This window comes from Podarcis muralis, chromosome 16 (genome assembly GCF_964188315.1).
Source record: "Podarcis muralis chromosome 16, rPodMur119.hap1.1, whole genome shotgun sequence".
NCBI lineage: Eukaryota > Metazoa > Chordata > Lepidosauria > Squamata > Lacertidae > Podarcis > Podarcis muralis.
The window spans coordinates 11391445-11415169 of NC_135670.1; the positions used below are offsets into that span (position 1 = coordinate 11391445).

General features: G+C 49.9%; 2 protein-coding genes across 3 annotated transcripts; one reads left to right on the forward strand and one right to left on the reverse strand.

The window, feature by feature from the left end:
- Positions 1-1399: 1399 nt before the first annotated feature.
- On the reverse strand, positions 1400-5304 carry LOC114586405 (proton-coupled zinc antiporter SLC30A1-like). The gene is made up of 2 exons (XM_028709813.2): positions 4477-5304; positions 1400-2154 (listed from the first exon to the last, which is right to left on the reverse strand). Exons 1-2 carry the CDS (start codon positions 5015-5017, stop codon positions 1439-1441), a joined length of 1257 nt encoding a protein of 418 aa, XP_028565646.2. The 5' UTR covers positions 5018-5304; the 3' UTR covers positions 1400-1438.
- Positions 5305-8056: 2752 nt separating this feature from the next.
- On the forward strand, positions 8057-23054 carry UBXN1 (UBX domain protein 1). 2 transcript variants are annotated; one of them, XM_028709811.2, is made up of 11 exons: positions 8107-8205; positions 8602-8705; positions 10454-10548; positions 11667-11720; positions 11814-11935; positions 13054-13132; positions 13493-13684; positions 16734-16785; positions 18943-19071; positions 20907-21090; positions 22679-23054. In XM_028709811.2, exons 3-11 carry the CDS (start codon positions 10493-10495, stop codon positions 22726-22728), a joined length of 918 nt encoding a protein of 305 aa, XP_028565644.2. In that variant the 5' UTR covers positions 8107-8205; positions 8602-8705; positions 10454-10492; the 3' UTR covers positions 22729-23054. The 2 variants fall into 2 exon arrangements, with proteins under 2 accessions (XP_028565645.2, XP_028565644.2); XM_028709812.2 differs by lacking the exon at positions 8602-8705 and having other exon boundaries at positions 8057-8205.
- Positions 23055-23725: the final 671 nt, after the last annotated feature.

Sequence of the window (23725 nt, forward strand, 5' to 3'; positions counted from 1 at the left end):
TTACAGACGCTTCAGGTTACAGACGCTTCAGGTTACAGACTCTGCTCACCCAGAAATATTACCTCGGGTTAAGAACTTTGCTTCAGGATGAGAACAGAAATTGTGGCGTGACAGCGGAAGGCCCCATTAGCTAAAGTGGCACCTCAGGTTAAGAACAGTTTCAGATTAAGAATGGACCTCCAGAACAAATTAAGTTCTTAACCTGAAGTACCACTGTAGACCCTACCTCTGAAACCAATGCCCATGATTCTGCGTGCAATAAAGGAGGATTCTGTGGCCTATATAAATATTTCGTTCGTATTAGGTCGACTTCTATTGATTTGCGTAAATCACTTTGTAAATTGTATCATGAGGACTAGAAACTTGCATCTAAAAGAAAGAATGCTGAGATTCCCAGGAACCTCAGCATCGTGCCCACTCATTGTTCGAAGGACATAGATGATGTTTGGCTGTGGAAGAGACTATCTTGGAAGGTGGTTGACTCTCCTTCATTGCAGGTTTTTAAACTGAGATTGATGGCTATTTAGCTGTGGAACCTACAGTGCAAGGGATTGGACTAGATGACCCTTTTTTGGGGGGGGCTCCCTTCCAATTCTACAATTCTATGATTCTCTATGAAATTGAAGCTGCTGTGTCTTTCTAGTGCCTCCCTCTGATATTGTTAAATGCACAAATCAAGCAATTTGTTAGATGTTTGTTCGGAGATATATATTAAACACTAAATCACCAAGAGGCACAGCCCACCATTATTTCTTGTTGCTTCTCTTCAGCACCATGTAACAGCAGTGGCGTAGCGTGGGTTGTCAGCACCCGGGGCAAGGCAAGTAATTTGCGCCCCCTAACCCGTGGATTTGCGCCCCCTAACCCTAACCCCCAGATGTTGCACCCGGTGCTGCCGGCCCCCCCTGCACCCCCCACGCTACGCCACTGTGTAACAGGGCATGTGTCCCAGTCACACAAAGGCTGCAAACAGTCCAGTCAACAACCTGCAGTTTCAAGTCACAAATCTCCCCCGCGCCTCCACCAATTTACCGTATTTTTCGCTCTATAAGACGCACCAGACCACAAGACGCACCTAGTTTTTGGAGGAGGAAAACAAGAAAAAAAATATTCTGAATCTCAGAGGCCAGAACAGCAAGAGGGATCGCTGCACAGTGAAAGCAGCGATCCCTCTTGCCGTTCTGGCTTCTGGGATAGCTGCGCAGCCTGCACTCCCTCCATAAGACGCACACACATTGCCCCTTACTTTTTAGGAGGGAAAAAGTGAGTCTTATAGAGCAAAAAATACGGTATTACTGCGGACACCCGTAACATCACCTAGCTAGAAAGCAGGACGCCTGTAGCAGAGAAAAATGGAAATTTGTGAGGTACTCTTCCCCTACCCCCCCACCCTGGTCTCCCACCCCTCCCACCCCCCCAAGTGGTGCATCTGTTCAGCTCACACCGTGGTCTCGTATTCCATGACCGTGGCAGGGCACGGGGCCAGGCACCTCTTTCGTGGCGCCCCCTCGCACCACCCGCCACCGGGACAAACACCAAGATCTGGCTGAACTGTGGCGGCATGAACGCCATGCTCGCAGAACACCCGCTGGACCCTGTCCATCACGGCCTCGCACGTGGCCACGTCCCGGCAGTGCACGTGGGCCGTGCCCACTAAGCTGCTGGGCCCGTCGAGCTGCCACACGCGGAGGTCCCGCACGGCCACCACGCCTTCCGTGGCCCGCAGCTGCAGCTCCAGCAGCCTCAGGTCCAGCTCTTCCGGTGCCGCCTGCATGAGGACCAGAGCGGAGCTGTGCAGGGCCGGCCATGCCAAGCACAGCAGGGCCACCGACACAGCCACGGCGAGCCCAGGGTCCAGGTAGAGCAGCCAGCAAGGGGCGCGTCCCCACTGCAGTGCCTCCGCAGTATGCCAGGCCCAACAGGTTGACCTGGGGCAGTGGCTGAGGCAGGCTGCATTGCCCAGGCAAGGAGGCCACAGCAGGTGGAACATGAGAGAGTACAGAAGGACGGCTGCAGGGCCCAGGCAGGCGACCACCCGACCAACGCAAAGCGTTGTCCACTGCCCCAATTTTTCTGAGGGTGGCATGGGGCTGGCCTCCCTGTCCTCCTCCATCCAGGGCTGCCCGTTGGCCGAGGAGCCGTTGCCCAGCAAATCTGTAGATGAGGAAAAAGAACCAGAAGCTTAGAGAAGGGACAGGCAGGACCAAATTACAGTGGTACCTCAGGTTACATGCGCTTCAGGTTACATACGCTTCAGGTTACACACTCCACTAACCCAGAAATAGTGCTTCAGGTTAAGAACTTTGCTTCAGGATGAGAACAGAAATCGGGTTCCGGCGGCGCGGCGGCAGCAGGAGACCCCATTAGCTAAAGTGGTGCTTCAGGTTAAGAACAGTTTCAGGTTAAGTACGGACCTCTGGAACGAATTAAGTACTTAACCTGAGGTACCACTATAAGACCTTTAGAGGCCCTAAGCACTTAAAATATTTTGGAGCCCCCATATATATCTAATTCGAAATATAAACAATAATAACCCTTTTTTTAAAAAATTCGAAATGACATGAAACCTACAGTAAGATGGAAAATAATGTTCATTTTTGTATGCTTCCGCTTTATTTGACCACATTTCTCCTACTTTTTCTAATTGCCAAGTCTTTGATCAGATCCTCAAAACTAACCTTAGGTAACATGTTTGCTTCTGTACTTCATAGAGATGAAGCACCCAGCCTGCCTTGTTGCATAGTTGCACAGCTCAATTTCAACTGAGCTGAGCAATTGGTGGCCATTAACATTAAAAAATCTGGCAATGGAAAAGTTCTGTGGTGACCTGCTTCCCTTGATGCCCCAAGCAGGTGATTATTTTGCTTAATGGTTAATCCAGCCCTCAGGACAGGCCTGAGACATTTCCTTATGTGGGAGTTAAGAGGTGGATGAGCTTGTCAGGTTCAGGTTCTCTCAGTTTCGAATATTTCCAAGTTTAGAATCCTAGAACTTTAGAGTTGGAAGGGACCATGGGGGTCATCTAGTCCAACCCCCTGCAATGCAGGAATCTTTCACCCAACATGGGGTTCAAACCCATGACCATAACATATCCATTTTTATGCACACTTTAACTGAACATATTTTTGTGCACGTTGGTGAGAAGTGCAAATTTCTATGGATAGGTGTTAGTGTCTTGGTTCGAGACGGACAAATAGGGTCATTTTTCATTAAAATGCAAAAGGAATCTAATTTCTCTGCCATCCCCAGATGTACATCACAGAAAGGAGAACTGGGGGAGCAAAGAAGGTAAGATTTGTCCTGCTAGATCAGATCCAAGGTCTATCTGAGTCAGCACTGTTCCAAAAAAACTGCCTGAAGCCTCTGAGAAGCCAATAACCTTCCCTTGTTGTTTGTCCACAGCAGTTGAGAGCAGATTGGCTCTGAATATGGAGGTGCCATTTGGCTATCCTGGCTGGCTGTGATGATCAGCCCTATCCTTCACTGCAGCCACCTCTACTGCAGAAGAGGCAAGCCATTTTTCCTAAGAAATAAGCACAGCTTGCCTCTTCAGCCATCATCAGAAACGTCTTTAGAGCATTAATCTTGTTATTTTCCTTAGGGTTTCCAATTTTCGAACTACTGGATTAGAACCTGTGGCCCTCCAGATGCTGTTGGACTCCAATTCCCATTGCCCCCAGGTCATTGGCGATGCTGGCTGGGGCTGATGGGAGCTGAAGTCCAAGAAACATTTGGAGGTTCTCCACCCCAGGATTTGATAGCCCAAGCATGGCCAACATGGTGCCTTACACAGATTGCTGGACTCCAGCTCCCATCAGCCCCAACCAGCATAGCCAATAGTCAGGGATGATGGGAGTTGGAGTCCAAGAACATGCAGAGGGCACCACATTGCCTATACAGTGGTACCTCGGGTTAAGAACGTAATTCGTTCTGGAGGACTGTTCTTAACCTGAAACTGTTCTTAACCTGAAGCACCACTTTAATGTGGCCTCTTGCTGCCGCTGTGCCGCCACTGCACGATTTCTGTTCTCATCCTGAAGCAAAGTTCTTAACTTGAGGTAATATTTCTGGGTTAGCGGAGTCTGTAACCTGAAACGTATGTAACCCGAGGTACCACTGCACATGAGACAGTCCATTCGTTTCTTCCTACTCTCCTTCCCTGCCCCCCTTACACTCTCAGTGTAGGCTGCTTCATTAGGGCAATTGGGGCACTGCCCCGCCCACCTCAGTCTGCCCCCTACCAGCCATACCTGCCCATCTTAATTTCTTAGAACAAACCCAGAGGGTGTCACAACCTGCCAGCTTCCTCCTCCTCAGTCTGAATGTTGTCCTTGTAGAACTCAGCAGGGAAGAGAATGTGGGCTCTGCATGCCATTGGCTCTTGACTCCATCTGTCACTGGCCCTGATTCTGCCTTCTATTCGGCTGCCTGCCCTCCGCCCCAATGCTCCCCAGTCACTCCTTCGCACAAACTCACCTTCCATCTCCTGGGCACAGCTGTCTCCTTCAGTCACCCTCCTTCTGCTGCAGCACGGCCTGGTGCCCGGGTCTTGGGGCTGCTGGCCATGCAGTCCCACCCTGGCAAGGTGGATCGGGATCCCCACTGCCCCGATCCCCATCAGGGCCAACGCATGCTGTGTGACGTGTGGATCGGCCACCCTGCGGAGCGCCTCGGGCAGGAGCGCAAGGCACAGGGCGCTCAGGAAGACGGCGCTGGCCAGGGTGCCCGCAATGCGGGCTCGCACCCACCCGAAGGTATTCCTCCGACTGGGGTGTCCTCTGGTCGCCAGCCAGGCATCGGTCAAGGCCACAGCAAGAGCCAGCGCACCTCCCAGGGTGTGGAATGCGCAGGAAAGCAGGAGCAGTGAGCCGGTCACCCGGCTGGCTACCAACTCTACCAGGAAGAGGCAGGCGGAGAGGCAGAAATGGCCGACAGGCCAACCGGTGGAGCCCACCACTGCCCACAGAGGCGAGGAGCCCTCACCCATCCAGGATTTATTTCTCGGCTGGGCTCCCATCTCTGCCTTCTACTCCCAGTCAGCTGTCACTCCGGCCTCCGATCTCCTCCAACCTGTGTCCTCTTCTTTGCCTTGATGCCCACCTCTTCCGAATCGTCCTGTTGGCTCCAGCCCCTCGCCCAGTTCTGGACCTCCTTATTCCTCCTTCTGCCACCCCTGCAGCCCCTGGTGCACGTTCTCTCCCAATCTTAGATGTTGCCCGGTTTCTCCTTTGCTGGCCCCCTTTGGCCAGAGACCCAGGCCTGGCCCCTGCCCTGCAATCTGTTCCCAGTTTCTCGCTCTCTCGCTGTGTGTGTGCTTTACACTTGAATAAAGTTTTGCACTCGGAGACCAGTGCACACTGCCCCTTGGATTCCAGGGGTCCTTTAAAGAGGCAGTTCCCTCTCTCTTCCACACACACTCTCTCTTGCCTTTGGCCTTCTGCCCAGGCTTCCACCAGCTGCAGAAACCAGGTCATAATGATGCATGTGATTCTCCCCCTGCCACAATAGGAGGGAGGAGAGTTGCAGAGATTCCCCCCCCCCCCCGCAACAAACCCTATTAGGGTAAAACGCGAGGGCTTGCGAGGTCACGGTTCTGGTGTATGTGAGATCTTGCAGAATATTCCCCAACAGCTCCCATCCCCATGACTGCTCTGCAGCCAAAAAAACGGCTTAGCAAATGCCAGTCGCCACCAGCTTCACTAGGGTGGGGGCAGAGAAATGCATTTGCCAGCCTGGCTGAGCTTTGTGTAGACTGCAATCGTAGCCGTGGGTGTGCTGAACCATTGTCTTGCCTTGGTAATGGACTGGATGAGAGCCAGGAAACTGGAGCTCCATCCGGACAAGGCTGAGGCACTGTTAGTGAGAGGTTCTCTAGACCGGATGGATGGGAGGGTTGCCTGCTCTTGAGGGAGTTACACTCCCTCTGAAGAAGTGGCTACGCATCTTGAAGGTACTTCTGGATCCTTTGCTGTCGCTCGAGGCTCAGGTGGCGTCAGTGGCATGGAGTGCCTTCCGTCAGCTTTGGCTGGTGGCTCAATTGCGCCCCTGTCTGGACAGGTATAGCCTAACTTCTGTCATCTTCGCTCTGGTAACTTCTAGGTTAGATTACCGCATTGTGTTATACGTGGGGCTGCCTATGAAAACGGTTCAGAAACTTCAGCTGGTGCAGAATTCAGTGGCCAGGTTGCTCACCGGAGCAAGACAGTTTGAATTCCTGATCTGGATGGCTTTCAGAGGATTAGGCAAATTCGTGCAAATCGCAAGGAGGGAGAGTTGCTGCTGCCCTCAGGTCCTGCTTGCAGGCTTTCCATTGTGGGGAATCTGGGGGTCTGGCTGATCACTGTGAAAACAGGATGCTGGACCCAGCCAGGGCCTTGCAGAGCCAGGCAGAGGCCCGGGCCAGGTAGATAATGTGCCCCCCCTTTTTTTACCCTGGGGATAACTGAAGTCTTATAAATAAGTAAGTACAGTGGTACCTCAGGTTACATACGCTTCAAGTTACATACACTTCAGGTTACAGACTCCGCTAACCCAGAAATAGTGCTTCAGGTTAAGAACTTTGCTTCAGGATGAGAACAGAAATCGTGCTCCGGCGGCACGGCAGCAGCAGGAGGCCCCATTAGCTAAAGTGGTGCTTCAGGTTAAGAACAGTTTCAGGTTAAGTACGGACCTCTGGAACGAATTAAGTACTTAACCCGAGGTACCACTGTATATAAATAATTTTCACAAAAGTTATGCTGACAAATAATTTTATTTCAAGGCTTGAACCGTATCTGCATATAAAGACAAAATGGGAAATATATACAATAGTGCGTTCGCCCCAGTGCATCACCTGTGATTGTGAATATGCTGACTGAGGCCCCCTTTGGAATCGGAGGCCTGGGCCAAGTGGCCCATATGGCTCCCCCCCCCCCCCCCCGGTCTGGGCCTGGACCCAGCAGAGCTTTTCTGATGGTCTTAGGGGACCTTGGGTCTGGCTGCAACCCTCACCGTCCCTGCATCAAACCCTCCTTGGGTGTTTTTGCCTGGCAGGACTCTGACCAACCTGCCAATCACCTGGCATCATTATGTCAGGTGACTGATGGGCATGTTGTCCTGCTCACTTGTTAAAAGTCCCTTGTGCAGCGCGTGGGAACCGCACAAGATGCTTTGCCAGCCCTATGCTCAGTAAAGCTCCCAGCATAGGGTTGGCAAAGCTGCTTTCTTCTGGGATCAGCTGCGTGATGGAGCTCCCCACATGAAACTCAGCTGCACAACTGGTCTTGCCACACACCTGAAGTCTCATGTGGTGTCAGGTATGGGGCAAGTGGGTGTAGGTTGGGGGAAATGGACCCCCCTGTGCCAAATTGGGATCCGTGCAGGGTCAAATCTGGCCTGCAGGGCAGAGGTTCCCAACCCTTGCTATGACCCCTGCAGCCAGTGAATGAATGAATGAGCAAATGAAAGAGAAAATGTGAATGAAAGGAATATGATAGAAAGAAAACAGAAGAGAAAGAATGGGAGGAAAAGAAAAAGAGAGCAAATGAGAAAGAGAAAAATGGAAGACTCAAAAATGAAAGCGTGAAAGAAGAAATAATGAATGAAAAATAAAAGAATGAAAATAAAAAAGAAACAAAAGACAGGAAAACTCAACTAAGCAAACGTAAGAGAAGAGAGAAAGAATAATAAAAGAGAGAAGTGAAAGAAAAAACTACAAGAGAGAGAATTCAAAAAAGGGCAGGCAGATGGAAAATAAATAAAAGGTAGAAAGAACGAGGAGAAGAATAAATGAGGGGAAAGGTATGATAACATAATGAAATTGTAAAAAAGAACACATCAATAAAAACAGTAATAAGTTAATTAAATGAATTGAAAGAGAAAGAAAAGACAGGTGTGTGGTGGCCTTGGGGAGGGATACATACATACATACGTACATACATACATGTGTATGTGTGTAATAGGAGATAAAATCGCTTTGGCACACATTTGACCCCCTCGAACCGTTTCCTGCCCCTTTAAGGCGAAGCTCTCTGCCGACCCTACCCTTTCTCTGCGCACCCTTTCTGTCCCTCGGCGGCCGCCTTCGCGCATTCCGGCAACCTGCCCACGTGAGCCAAACAGCGGCCGCGCGACAGACCCGCCGCTTCCGGTGCGCTTTTGCTGCCGCCGCCGCCGCTGCTGCCGCCTGGGAAGAGCGAGCGAGAGCGCCGGTCCCTCGGAGCGCAGGTGAAAGGCGGGGGGGGGGGCCGCTCTTTCTCCCGCCCCCTGGGAAACGGCAGTAGAGGGAAGGGGGCTCGCTCGTGCAGGCCCCCTCCCCACCTGGCGCTGCCTGCCCTGCGGGGTTCTCCCCCCATTCCCCAAATATGCGGTCCCTTTAAGAAACAGGGAAGGGCCCCGCCTTGGCGCCCCCCTTTTCCAGCCTCGCGTTTGGCTCCTCCCCCCTTCCAGGTCATTTGCTTTAAAGACCTTGGGGGGGGGGCTTACATTTAACCCTTTAAGATCTATGGAGGGGAGGAAAGCGTAAGAAATAGTTGGGTGGGTGTTTATGGGACGAATTTAAACCCCATAGGTCCTTCCCCTGGGGATAAGTAAATAATACATGCATTTTATTTATTTGCAAAGATTTATAAGAGGCGTAAATTGAAACCGCAGATAAAATCCACAGAACTATCTTGAAACAGAAACAGTCACCACCAATAATTAGAAAAAACTGAAATACTGATGAGGTCAGTAAAATTTTGAAAACGAATCTAGGTAACTAAATTTGTGTCTTTGGGTAGGTTTGCTATAATAATAATGATAATAATAATTTAAAATGTATTCAGCAGGCTTCTTAAACAATATTGTGAGGGTGGACACATCATGCTCCTTCTGGGGTAATTTTCCACCTTCCTTCCCCAGACTCAGCTCTCACCTGTGGCTCCCAGAAGCTGTCAGCATGTGACAGCGGCCTCAAACCCTCAGTGAGTCAGGGACTTCACCTGCATGTGAAGACAGGCTCCAGTGGATTGAGTGGACTAATAGTGGGTCTAACGGTCAAGAAGGCCCAGCTAGTCCAAAAACTGCTAGAATTATTGATGCTTAGAAAAACTGCTATAAGCTGCTCTGAGCTTGTGGGGTAGAACGCCTGACCCTAGGGCTACACAGTTGACTTAATGGTTGAATAGGAATTCGAACTTGGGTCTTCCCAGCCCTAGTCTTTCAGTCAAACTGCTATATCCCACTGGCTCCTAAGTTAGAGTCATCTCAGGGTGGAGAGGCTAGTTCCTTCATCCCACCTCCCCTGGCAAGTCTACTGTAGCTTTTACAAACAGCTTAAGACAGGATTGGCCCATGTGGTGTCCTCCAAATGCTGTTCGACTCCAACTCCCTTTTGTCTGGGTTTGATGGGAGCTGTAGTCCAACAACATCTGGTGGTCACTGCATGGGCTAACCATGTCCTCAGATACCGTCAAACCTCGGTTGTTGAACGTAATCCGTTCCGGAAGACCATTTGACCTGAAACGTTTGACAACTGAGGCAGGGCTTCCGATTGGTTTGCAAAAGCTTCTTGCACTCTGTGTCGGACGTTCGAGTTCCGAAAACTGGAGCATTTACCTCCGGGTCTTTGGCGTTCGGGAACCAAAATGTTAGAAAACGGAGCCATTTGAGAACCGAAGTTTGATTGTGTAGAAATGAACCAGCAAAACCTCCCCCAGAGTGGAAATACAATGATAGACGAACTTTTCCCTTGTTCATTTTTTTTCTACCTTAACAGGCAGCTGTTAAAGGCAAGAGTGTGGGTGGCGTTCAGGCTCTCAAGGCCTTGGCTGCACACACTGATCTGATAGTTCTCTCCAAGGTTGGGAGGTTTGCTCTCTCTTAACTACATGGAGCGCAAAAGAAAACAGGACACGTTCTGGAAACAGAATGGTGGCGGAATTGTATTAACACGACAAAATCGTGACCAGCAATTCTCTGTGTGTGTGACTTTTAAGCCATTCTTGGCAAACAAACAAACAAACAAAAACACCTCCCAAACTGGTGTACAATAAAGTATCAAAAGTATGACAAACAAATGAGAATTCCATGTATTATCACTGTGCCAGTGCAGAGTGATAACTTTTGACTTCAAAGATAACTTTTGACTGTAGCTTTATTCCACAAATCTTAGGACAAATGTTTGCTGGGTGGCACAGATTGTTCTGTTGTACAGATTGCTCAGGGCTCTGCCTCCGTGGTCACAAGCAGCATGCTTCTGAATACCTGTTGCTAGAAACCACAGAAGAAACTGCTTGCCAGTTTCCCACAGACATCTGGCTGGCCACTGCGCAAACAGTGGAGGCTGGACGGATCCAGCAGGCTTTTCTTATGTTCTTACGTAAAAAAAAATTCTGTTGTGGCTCCCAGAATGTTATTTCCTTTTGTTAACCTCTTCCTTTCGCTGTTAAAGGAACTAACACAAATTTCAGGACTCCTTCTGTTTCTTTTGCAGAGTTTGCTGGCAGTGGTGGTGGCAGCCCAGCCCAGTAGCATGGAGGCTACAGCTCTGGAGAGCCTCATTGAGATGGGCTTCCCCCAGAACAGAGCGTAGGTGTCTGCCCCTGGGGAAAGGTGGGAGGCATGTGCGGGTTCAAATGGCAAGGCCAGCCCTTCTGGTCCCACATCTATTGCCCAGAAGGCCTAGAAAGAAGAAAGCTGGATCTGTGCAAGACCCCTTCTCTGTTCCTATATGTGTGTTAGCTTGCAGGTATATATATGTATGTATATGGGATGCGGGTGGCGCTGTGGGTTAAACCACAGAGCTTAGGTCTTGCCGATCAGAAGGTTGGCGGTTCAAATCCCCGCAACGGGGTGAGCTCCCATTGCTCGGTCCCTGCTCCTGCCAACCTAGCAGTTCAAAAGCACGTCAAAGTGCAAGCAGATAAATAGGTACTGCTCCGGCGGGAAGGTAAACGGTGTTTCCGTGTGCTGCTCTGGTTCACCAGAAGCGGCTTAGTCATGCTGGCCACATGACCCGGAAGCTGTACGCCGGCTCCCTCAGCCAGTAAAGCGAGATGAGCGTCACAACCCCAGAGTCGGTCACGACTGGACCTAATGGTCAAGTGTCCCTTTACCTTTATATATGTATATGTATATGTATATGTATATGTATATGCTCCCAGTGTATATGTGTGTTCAGACAAGCAGTACTAGACCATGGCCATTGGCCTTAATTGAAAATCAGCCTTTACGAAAAGCTGTAGCTCAGTGGTAGAGCATTGCCAGTCAGTGTGGGCAGTATTATCTCAGTGGTCTGACTCAGTAGAAGACAGCTTTCTGTGTTAGTATTTGGGAAGGGCTACAGCGTCTACCTGGCCTGCAGAAGGTCCTTGGTTCAATCCCCACCATCTCCAGGTTGGGCTGGGGGACATTCCGTGCCTGAAAACATAGTATAGAGCAGCTGCCAGTCAGTGCAGACAGCATTGCGCTAGGTGGACAAATGATCTGACTCAGTATATGGCAGCTTCCTTTGTGGATTTTACTTAATTGTTGCAGTGAACCCTGTTGTCGTCCCACAACCCGCATCCCACCCTAGATGAAGGGGAAGTTGGGCTGGGGTGATGAGTGCCCTGTGCTTCCAGCACTTCTCAGAGAGGCACAAAAAATGTAGAATAGCCCTGTGTTCATATGTAGTTCACTACCTCGTCCCTCTCCTTTTTACCCAGAGAGAAGGCCCTAGCGCTAACAGGGAACCAGGGCATTGAATCAGCGATGGATTGGTGAGTATTGGCTCCCTTCTTCCCTCCTGCGGACCCTTTTAGCCCTCTTTTTATCAGTCTTCGCCTGAATGGTGCCTCTCTCTTAACTCCCAGGCTCATGGAGCACGAAAATGATCCCGACCTGGACGAGCCATACGTGCCCCCCCAAGGCCACGTTCTGAGCACAGAGGAGCCCCCCGAGGGAAGGACGCCAGAGTCAGTGCAAAGTGGATCAGGTCAGAGCAAATCTGGAGAACTTGAGGTGGGAGGGAACCTCATCAGGGGTCCTGTGCCTGGCCTAGTTCTTACTATCACCTGGGAGAGGGGGGGGGGGAGATTGGAAATTGTTCCATCCAGCCAGAATTGAGCTCCTTCGAACCTCCATCTCTTTCCACTGAGGGCAACTTATCCAGAGGTTCTAGAACAGGAATAGCCGCCATCTCACCCTCCAGATGTTGGACAGCAACTCCCATCATCCCATCCCAGGCTGGGGCTGATGGGACTTAATAGTTCAGTAACAGCATGCTGGCCCACCCCTGTTCTGGAATCCTGCTGGCAGAGAGCCTTGCTTGGTCAGTTAGATTTGTCCAAGAAAGATCTATGCTAAAAGCCACAACCAAAATCTGAATGTTTCCGTTGCTGCTTCTTTGTCAGCCTTCTTCCTTAACATTCTTGGCTCTGGTTTTTCTCCCTCTCTCATCATTATAGAACAGGCATCCCCAAACTCGGCCCTCCATTTGTTTTTTGGGACTACAATTCCCATCATCCCTGACCACTGGTCCTGTTAGCTAGGGATGATGGGCGTTGTAGTCCCAAAACATCTGGAGGGCCGAGTTTGGGGGTGCCTGTTCTAGAACTCTAGAAGTGCAGTGTGGGAACGGACGAAATAAAGTCCTTCTTCCCAAACAGTGTATGGTTAAATTTGTGGAGTCCACTCACATTAGAATCATAGAGTTGGAAGGGACTCTCTTCTTCAGGGTCAGCCACTCAGATGGCTTTAAAAGGGGGTTAAACAGATTCATGCAGGATAAGGCTATAAGTGCTTCATTCTCCAATGCCAGAAGCAACAGCTGCAGGGAATCACAGCTGGAGAAAATTACTGTTGCACTCAGATCCTTTGACCTTTATGTTGTGAACTGCCCTGAGATCTATGGGTATAGGGTATACTACTACTACTACTACTAATAATAATAATAATAATCCAGTGAACAGGCTCTTGTTATGTTCTTATGTTAATTTTCCTTTTCCTTTTTTCTTTTTCTGCTCATCCTCAAATATAGGAATTTCCTTGCTTGTCTCCTTGGGTTCTTCCAAGCCCAGAGGGTAGCAACATAACAGGTTTATCTCCCCATAGATCCCACGTTAGAGGAGCTGACGGAGGAAGATAACCGACGCCCCCTGAGCGAAGAAGAGAAGCGGGAGCAGACAAAGAGGTAATCATAGTTCTGGCGGCTTTAAATTCTGCAACCTGAAAACCCGGATTCCGCGACTAGAATATGATTAGGCTAATCTTGCAAGCCTGCATGTTTCCCCCCCACTTTATGTGGAACTTGGGTCCCTATGTGCTATTGGACTTCCAGCATCCCCAGCCAGAATCACTGGTTGTCAGGGATGATGGGACCTGGGGAGTCCCAACGAAATCTTGATGGTTAGGGTAAGGCCTCTTTGCATAATTATGCCGCGAGGTGAGCAGGGCACAGAGCTGCACCTCCCAACTCCACCCTCTCTTGTTTACGGCAACGCCCCTGCGTGGCTTACGAGATCTCCCGGGGATTTCCCCCATGTGCTTTCAGGATGATGGAGCTGATCACTCAGAAGCAGCGAGAGCGGGAGGAGCGAGAGAAGCGGGAGAGCATTGAGCGGGAGAAGCAGCGCCGGAAGCAAGGCCAGGAGCTCTCCCTCATCCGCCAGAAGCTGCAGGAGGACGAGATGAAGAAGCTGGCCGAGGAGCGGCGCAAGGAGAAGCTGGAGGAGAAGTTGGCCAAGTGAGAGGCTGTGGGGGGTGGCAGTGGGGACCCGGAGGGGGTCTGGAAGCGGGGAGGGGGCTGCCCCTATGGAGTGGAGAACAGCAGCCGACCTCTCATGGTCTGCGGGTGCTTTTAACGCCTTCCCGAATCAAAGCAAAGGAGCTGCGAATATAGGAAGTTGCTTCTCTGTCGAGTCAGGCCATTGGTCCATCTAGCTCAGTGCTTCCCAAACTCCAGCTGATTTTGGACTACAGTTCCCATCATCCTTAGCTAGCAGGGCCAGTGGTCAGGGATGATGGGAGCTGCAGTCCAAAAACAGCTGGAGGCCCAAGTTTGGGAAGCACTTGTCTAGCTCACTATTGTTGGCAGTGGCTGGCAGCAGCTCTCCAGAGTTTCAGGCACGGGATCCCTCTGTCTGTCTGTCTGTCTGTCTGTCTCTCCCCCAGCCCTACCTGGAAATGCCAGAGATATTTTAACCTCCCTGTGACCTGATAATGGATTCATTTCACCTGCTCCCTCCCTCCCTCTTTCAGCGGCTCGTAACCAGCCAACATAACACGCCTTGCATTTTAATACAGTGGTACCGCAGGTTACAGACGCTTCAGGTTACAGACTCCGCTAACCCAGAAATAGTACCTTGGGTTAAGAACTTTGCTTCAGGAAGAGAACAGAAATCGGGCAGTGGCGGCACAGCAGCAGCAGGAGGCCCCATTAGCTAAAGTGGTGCTTCAGGTTAAGAACAGTTTCAGGTTAAGAACGGACCTCTGGAACGAATTAAGTACTTAACCCGAGGTACCACTGTATTGATTTTAACGTGTTGCTGTGAGCTGCGTTGAGCCTTCTTTTTAATGGGAAGGCAGGATAACAAAATATGTCTACAGCACAGTCCTACACTTGCCTAACTCAAAGCAAGTCCCCTTGATTTCACTGAAGCTTACTCACGAGTAATTGGGAAGACGGCTGCAGTTGTAATGAAGAACTGCACAGGGCAGGCTTCCCCGACCTGGTGCTCTCCAGGTGTTGCTTCCCACTTCCTTTCTATCCCACCTTACTTCCAAAGAGCTCATGGTGATCCGCATGTTTCTCACCCTCTCTGTTTTAGGTTTGGTTGAGAGATACAGAGAAAGAGAGTGTTTTGCCCAAAGTCACCCGCAGAGCTTCTTGGCTCAGTGGGGATTCGAACCCTGGCTTTCACTGTAACCACTATACCACGCTGCCTTTTCACAGAATCATAGAGTTGGAAGGGACCCCAAGGGCCATCTAGTCCATTCACCTCCAATGCAAGAATCTTTTGCCCAAGGTGGGGCTGGAACCCACAACCCTGAGATTAAGAGTCTCCCGCTCTGCTGACTGAGCTTTTTGTTCATTGCCATGATGGGAGTTGGAGTCTCAAGATATCTGGAGGGCATAAGGTTGGGGAAGGGTGGTTTAGGGCGGGGCTTCCCAAACTTGAGTCTCCAGCTGTTTTTGGATTACTGTTCCCATCATCCTTGACCACTTGTCCTGCTAGCCAGGGATGATGGGAGTTGGAGTCTAAAAACAGCTGGAGACCCAAGTTTGGGAAAGTTTGGGTTTAGAGCAAGTGGTCTGTCTGTCTGTCACACACACACACACACACACACACACACACACACACACACACAAACACACTGTGTGTCTGGGGCTGAGTGTCCAGATTTATCCGAACTCTAGAAAGGAAAGGACAGGATTCTAGGTATACATACATAAGAGTGGAATTTACCACTTTTCCACCACCCAGGCTCTGCCTTTCTTGGTGGCAAACGGGCAAACAGCTGTGGTTTCATTGAATCTGCACTTTCTAGTTGAAGGTTTGCTGGAAGATGTTTTGGGGAGGGGGAGTTGCAACATGGAGTCAATTTCTGGAGGGGAATTTGTGGGATGGTGGTGAAGGTTCTTGCCATAGGGCAGCTGTGGGGAAACTGTGCCCCCACGGACGTTGCTGGACTTTACTTCCCATTGTCCCTGGCCATTGACCACGCTTTCTGGGGCTGGTGGGAGTTGTGGCTCAGCTGCCTGTGGAGGGCCAGAGGTTTCCCACACCTGCAGGTGGCAAATGCTGTTAGTGGAACAGGATGTGGAGCAGAGAAATTCCTACCTCCCTAGTATACTTGAAAATCCTTTCCATGTCGCACCTGACCTTTCTAACCTTTCTCAGGTTCGTAGCCTTGAAAATTTTCCAGCTTCTTTCATGAGAGCAGGGGCAAGGGGCATGAAGCTATCAATAGGAGTATAGCACCTAGATCAAGGGAAGTAATAGTGCCACTGTATTCTGCTCTGGTCAGACCTCACCTGGAGTACTGTGTCCAGTTCTGGGCACCACAGTTCAAGAAGGACACTGACAAACTGGAACGTGTCCAGAGGAGGGCAACCAAAATGGTCAAAGGCCTGGAAACGATGCCTTATGAGGAACGGCTAAGGGAGCTGGGCATGTTTAGCCTGAAGAAGAGGAGGTTAAGGGGTGATATGATAGCCATGTTCAAATATATAAAAGGATGTCATATAGAGGAGGGAGAAAGGTTGTTTTCTGCTGCCCCAGAGAAGCGGACACGGAGCAATGGATCCAAACTACAAGAAAGAAGATTCCACCTAAACATTAGGAAGAACTTCCTGACAGTAAGAGCTGTTCGACAGTGGAATTTGCTGCCAAGGAGTGTGGTGGAGTCTCCTTCTTTGGAGGTCTTTAAGCAGAGGCTTGACAACCATATGTCAGGAGTGCTCTGATGGTGTTTCCTGCTTGGCAGGGGGTTGGACTCGATGGCCCTTGTGGTCTATTCCAACTCTATGATTCTATGATTCTAAGCTCAGTGGATAGAGCTCTGCTTTGCATGCACAAGGTCCCAGGTTCAAGCCTGGGCTTCTCCAGTTAAGGGTTGCGGAAGATGAATACTGAGCTAGGTCTTGACTCTGTACAAAGCAGTTTCCTTTTTGCCGCTGGGATAACCCCATTCTTGACACCAAGACTGCTCTCAAATGGTGCTCTCTTGTGATTGAGTTGCAGCCTCCTTTGCTCTCCTCCCCCCAACATAAAAACTCTTCTCCTTTCCAGGCAGCGGGTGCGAGAGAAGATAGAGCGCGACAAGGCCGAGAGAGCCAAGAAGGTAAGCAAGCAGCAGAGGCTGGGAAAGGGGTGTGCTCTGAGAGTCGTATTTTTGCTTGTGGCTTCCTTCCACGAGAGATGTGGGCCCCACAGGTGGAAATAAAAAGAATTAAAAATCGAAAGGAATAATCAAGGTAACGGATGTGCTGTCTCCAGTCTGTTCTGTTTCATAATAATAATAATAATAATAATAATAATAATAATAATAATAAATACCCTGCTCATCTGGCTGGGTTTTCCCAGCCACTCTGGGCAGCTTCCAACAAAATATTAAAATACAGTAATTCCAATCTCCTCATGGCTGACCCAGAGGGAGAGAAAGGACAGGGGAGCGAGTGAGCTGAGGCTGATTCACATAGCATGTATCCAAGACTTGGGGAAACGGCCCTCCAAACATTATTGGGCTCCCATTTGCTATCAGCACTGACCGTTGACCATGTGGCCCGGGGCTCATTGGAGCTGGGAGTCCAAACAGCACCTAGCTATCTGTATTTCAGCACTGCATGCATTTTAATGGAGTATTTGTAGGAGGGATGTTACGGGAGAGAACTTTCAGAAAGGCCTACTCCCACCTTCCATGCAAAACGGTGGAAGCCAGCAACAAATGCATTGCAAGCTGCTCCTGCTTGTTTGCCCAAGCTCTTAGGCCAAGGCCCTGCCTGTTGGGTAAACCCTCCAGTGTTGTTAAACTTAAATTGTAGAGTTGGAAGGGACTCCAAGAGTCATATAACAGACCCTGCGTTTATCATCCAAGGCCTTTTTCATGTGCCTCCTTCACAAACGATCTGAAGGGCGGCAATACAAGAACGGGCCTTTTCTGTGGTGGCTCCCCGCTTGTGGAACGCCCTCCCTGCGGAGGCTCCCTGGGTGCCTTTGTTACATATCTTTAAGCATCAGCAAAAACATTCCTCTTCTCCCAGGGTTTGACTATTTAAACCATCTATAGCCTTTTAAACTGTGGGGGTGGGAATTCCTTTTGTTCGTTGCTATGGTATGGACTTCTGTGTTTTCCTATTGTAAAGCACTCTGTGACCCTCGGATGAAGGGTGATGTCAAATTTAATAAATGGTAATAGTAATAACAACCTAGTCCAACCCCTTGCAATGAAGCAGTTGCCACTACAGACTCCTTGACAGATGGCCATCCCTCCGCTTAAAATGAAGAAGAGACCACCGCTTCTCATGGGAGTCCGTTCCACCATCAAACAGAAAGTTCCAGAACTTTCTGCTGCCAGAAAGTTCTTCCAGATGTTTAGTCGGAATCTCCTTTCTTGTCTTTTGAATCCATTGATTTCAAATCCCCCCAGAGCACCATCTTCTCTGTGACAGCCCTTTAAATAGCTGAAGACTGCTCTCTGTCTCCTTCTCTGGGCTAAATGTTGCCCACCTCCCTCAACCGTTCCTCATAAGGCTTGGTTTCCAGACCCTTGATCATCTTATTCGCCCAGCTCTGCACACTTTTCAGCTTGTCAATATCCTTACGGGGTCCTCACCGCGGGATCACATTCACCCGGTGTTATACCAGCTGCACTGACTCCCGGTGGAGTACAGGATCAGGTTTAAGGTGCTGGTTTTTACCTTTAAAGCCCTGTACGGCTTAAGACCCTCGTACCTACGGGACCGCCTCTCCTAGTATGTCCCACAGAGGACCTTACGGTCTTCAAATAAAAACATCTTTGAGATCCTGGGCCACAGGGAGGTTAGGCTGGCCTTGACCAGAGCTAGGGCTTTTTCAGCTGTGGCTCCAATCTGGTGGAACGCTCTGTCACAAGAGACTAGGGCCCTGAGGGACTTGACATCTTTCTGCAGGGCCTGCAAGACAGAGCTGTTCCACCAGGCCTTTGGTCCTCACAGAACTCTAGCCCAATGGTTGCCATTAATTTGATTTTGAATTGATTTTAGAATGAATTGGTTTTAGAATGCATTTCAATCAATTGATTGTGATTTTATGTAAATTGTGTTACTTTTATTGTTGTTAGCCGCTCTGAGCCCGGCTTTGGCTGGGGAGGGCGGGATATAAATAAAATTATTATTATTTATCATTAATTTGCGAACAGGGCTTTCTGCCCTAGAGTGCAAGCCTGCCCTGAGAACATACATCAGGGTGATGCTGGGCGGCAGTCTTTTGTCCACTGACCCACCTCTCCTTTTCAATTCAGTTTGGCGGCGGCTGCAGCAGCTCTTCCCAAGGCTCCACCCTGCCTGAGCAATCGGCCCCCACCCCGGTTCCCTCGTCACCCAGCCAGGAACCCCCCGTCAAGCGAGAGTATGATCAATGCAGGATACAGGTAACTGACTGCGGGGCAGGCTGTGTGTTTGTGTTTGTGTGCAGAGAGCTGCTTGTTCCCATCTGTTTCTTGCACACACCATAAGCCACTCTGCTTGCAACATACAGCCATGTGGTGGCCGGCCTTAACCTTTTGCATTCCTGCCGTAAAAGACTCCCTGAAATCTTCCCTGCCTAATGCAAGCAGAAGTAGACCGTGCCAGGTTATCAGCGGTCCAGCCATGCAAACTGGAGGAGACTGCAGTTCCAAATTGGTCCCTGCTGTGAGCCTCCTTTCACTTGTCCCCTTTTAATTTTATTGATCTTAAAATAAATACAGAAGTAGAACCATGTCGGAATGCAATTAACAGAAAATGCAAACAGCAGTTCAAGCTCTTTGCCCAGGATGCACAACCAAAAAGGGACAGCCTGATTGTTGTTGTTGTTTAGTCGTTTAGTCGTGTCCGACTCTTCGTGACCCCATGGACCAGAGCACGCCAGGCACTCCTGTCTTCCACTGCCTCCCGCAGTTTGGTCAAACTCATGCTGGTAACCTCGAAAACACTATCCAACCATCTCGTCCTCTGTCGCCCCCTTCTCCTTGTGCCCTCCATCTTTCCCAGCATCAGTGTCTTCTCCAGGGAGTCTTCTCTTCTCATGAGATGGCCAAAGTATTGGAGCCTCAGCTTCACGATCTGTCCTTCCAGTGAGCACTCAGGGCTGATTTCCTTAAGAATGGATGCGTTTGATCTTCTTGCAGTCCATGGGACGTTAGATAATACTAAATCTATACATCCTATTCTTTGATCCTTATTGGCACATCTCATAAAACCTGTCAGAGAGTAAAGAAGGGGTATTCCCCGGGACCCACACAAAGGATAATGGGAATATGAACCTACTTTTTCCAAAATAATGGTAATATTTCTTAGTGTTTCTGTAGTGCTTTCAAGTACTTCGGTGTAATATCTAGCTGTAATCCTTACACAACAACCCTGCAAGATATTATTATTCACCACATTGCAGATGGGCTGGTGGGGGGGGTGGACTGAGATTGAGGGCTTGCTTAGTAAGGCCACCTAGTATTTTCATGGCAGAGGCAAGGCTCCAGATGTTGACTTCCTGACTGCAGCTCAGTATACTTTGCATGCAGAAATCACCAGGTCCAGTTCCTGGCATCTCCCAGTAGGGCTGGGGAGCCACTCCCTTCCGAAACCCTGCAAAGCTGCTGCCGGTCAGTGTAGACAGTACTGAGCTGGATGGACCAATGGTCTGACTAAGGAAAGGCAGCTTCTGTGGCTTCCTGATGATTTTCTGGAGTTCGTGGTGGTGTCACTTGAGGTAGCTTTAGGCAGGTCCCTACTTCTGATCTCCATCCCCACATTTGCAACAAAATAGGGATGATGATGATGATGATGATCATCATCATCATCTACCCTGTGGTTAAGGATTATCAAGAGTGTGTGCAGGAAGCATATGAACCACATAAAGCACTAACAATCCTTAAACCTTAACATTCTTAATTATTAAAGAAATAAGCAATTACCATTGCATGGTTGAAACCTTTGGCAGATAAGAAATCTCCAAGTTCTGAATGAGGGTCTTTAGTAAAAACAACAACACAACAACTTAAAATTACATGTGCATTGTCATCCCAATGGCTGCAGTTAAGATTAACCACAGTTTAGGGTTCAGGTGTAACGCTAAACCGCAGCTAGCCAAAAACGTACGTTTTCCCATCTCCCCTTGGCCGTGCTGGAAGGAGAGGGAGGACAGCCCAGAAGCCCCAAGGCTTATTCATGTTCATGGATGCGACAATCATGCACCATTTCAGATCCTCTCCCCCTCTCTTTTCCTCAGGTGAGACTGCTGGACGGCACGTCGCTCACCCAGACGTTTCGAGCCAAAGAGCAGCTGGCCGCCGTCCGGCTCTACGTGGAGCTGAACCGCAAGGACAATGGTGACGAGCCTTTCCACCTCCTCACCAGCTTCCCGCGGCGTGTCTTCACTGAGGAGGACATGGAGAAGCCCCTGCAGGAGCTGGGTGAGTCTGAGATTGCTGGGGCAGGAAGAGGGAAGGGGGTGAGGGTTGCTTGGAGTGTTTCCCTCCTGCTACTCCGTGGAGGATGGAGGAATTCTTGGGCAGGCGCTGGGAACCTCTGGGTCACGAGCCCAGTTTGTCCCAGCACAGCTCCCAGTTTGGCCTACGATGCCCACCAAGCTACGTCCCGCTCCTAATACAGTGGTACCTCGGGTTAAGTACTTAATTCGTTCCAGAGGACTGTTCATAACCTGAAGCGCCACTTTAGCTAATGGGGCCTCCCGCTGCCGCTGGAGCACGATTTCTGTTCTCATTCTGAAGCAAAGTTCTTAACCCGAGGTACTATTTCTGGGTTGGTGGAGTCTGTAGCCTGAAGCGTATGTAACCTGAAGCGTATGTAACCCGAGGTACCACTGTACCTTATGTGACGTCAGGTAGAGATGCAGTCGGTCAGGCTGTGTGTGGGGAGCTCAGTTGCGCAGCCAGTCCCTGCAGAAAGCAGGCTTGAAATCATTGCCTATTAGCTCACACGTTTTGACTTCAAGCTTGTGAATTAGTTGTGTGCTGTATAAAGCGCTTGCAAGCCCAAAGTCCTGACAATCGTCACCCCAAGTCAGGTGATTGACAGATGAGCCAGGGGAGATGAGGACCCGCCCCCCGGCAACACCAGGTTCCCGAACCATCCTAGGCCAAAGCACTGTCTGTTGAAAGCTGACCCATTTTATGCTACATCTAAGAACAGAGAGAGCCTGTACCAGAGGAACTGGTGACCTAATTTTTTTAGTTGCTGTTTTGTTAATATTGTTTTATAGATTCTAAGTGCCATGTTGATTTGTTGACCATATGATATGACTTTTGCTGTAAATGTGATGGTTAGCTTTTTTTTTAGTTCATTTTGTTAATAGCGTTTTATAGGTTGCAATTGTTTTATTGAGGATTTGTTAATTATTTCATACGATTCACGCTGCATTACGTTATTATGTATTGTTGGTAAGCCGTTTTGAGATCCATTTGAATGAAAAGCAGCCTAGAAATACATCAACTCAACCCAGAAGCTGCTGAACTCCAGCTCCCATCAGCCTCTGCCAGAATGGCCCAATGCTCAGGATGGGAGTTGCAGTCCACCAATATCTGGAGAGCCAGTTTTCCCCCAGACGCAATTGGAACACACACATTTCATCATCCCCGACTGTTGCCTGGCCCAGTTCTAGGGAGCCAGTTCCCAACTTCACCAGAACAGTACAGTGGTACCTCGGGTTACATACACTTCAGGTTACAGACTCCGCTAACCCAGAAATAGTACCTCGGGTTAAGAACTTTGCTTCAGGATGAGAACTGAAATTGTGCTCCAGCGGCGCAGTGGCAGCAGGAGGCCCCATTAGCTAAAGTGGTGCTTCAGGCTAAGAACAGTTTCAGGTTAAGAACAGACCTCCAGAACAAATTAAGTACTTAACCCGAGGTACCACTGTACATAAATATTGACTGTTTTGCTTTGACCCAAAGTTCTAACACCACATAGGCCCTGCTAACTGCTGAATGTGAGTTTTCCCCATTACCTCCCACTCTCTGCCTCTCTCTGTCTCCTCTGTAGGTTTGGTGCCTTCTGCTGTGTTGATCGTAGCGAAGAAAGGCAACAGCTGAAGTGGCTCTCCTCCTCGCTCTCTCAGCCCCCTCCTTCCCTTGCTGCCGGAGGTGACTCTCACCTGACCCATGTGCTCTGTCTCTGGGGGAAGCGCACATGCCAGCCCCTCCTGGTTTTCCTAACCAACTCTGCCCACAGAGACTCCAAAGCACCACCATGTCTTGGGGCTGGGATTCCGAATCAATGGCGACGATCGGGGTGGGGTTGGATGCGATGGAGAAAAGTGTTGGGCTTCCCCTCCTGTCGGGGAGGGAGGGGCAAGGTTGCAACTTGACTTCCTCTCTTCATGCCACACACACACCATGAATAAAACCTATTCTCTCTTTCCTTGCTTCTTGCGAGAATTCTTTAATCCCATTTGTTAACAGGTAGGGCACTCGGAGTCATCTAGTTGGCATTGGGAGGGCAGTGCCTGGGGCTCTCATCCAGGAAAAGGCTGCTATCCTGCCTTGTCTCTCTACTCCGGGGTAAAGGTAAAGGGACCCCTGACTGTTAGGTCTAGTCGTGACCGACTCTGGGGTTGCGGCACTCATCTCACTTTATTGGCCGAGGGAGCCGGCGTACAGCTTCCGGGTCATGTGGCCAGCATGACTAAGCCGCTTCTGGCAACAGAGCTGTCAGCGGCTGCCTCAGGTCCCAGCTCACAAAGGACCAACGCCAGTTGCTCTTTATAAACAAAAGTCTTTATTGTGGTTCATTGTTGGTTTGATATCCGTGGCGCGCAGCGCTACGTCTGAGTCCTTAGACCGGCGAAGTCCCGTCTGAATCCGCCCCTCCTTTACACCAGTTCAATACCCGAGCTTTGCTCCACCTCTTCCTTTCCTCCCTCTGCTCCTTTCGCCTCCGGGTCCTCCTGCCCTCTGGGGTCCCAACCCTCCTGGACTCTTCGGAGGCGGATTCTTCTGACTCCTCCCCCTGTCTCCGGCGGGCTTTGGGACCTGGCTCCCAATCCGGATTTTCTGCTGTCCCTCGCGCCTCTACATTTGAACTTGGCGC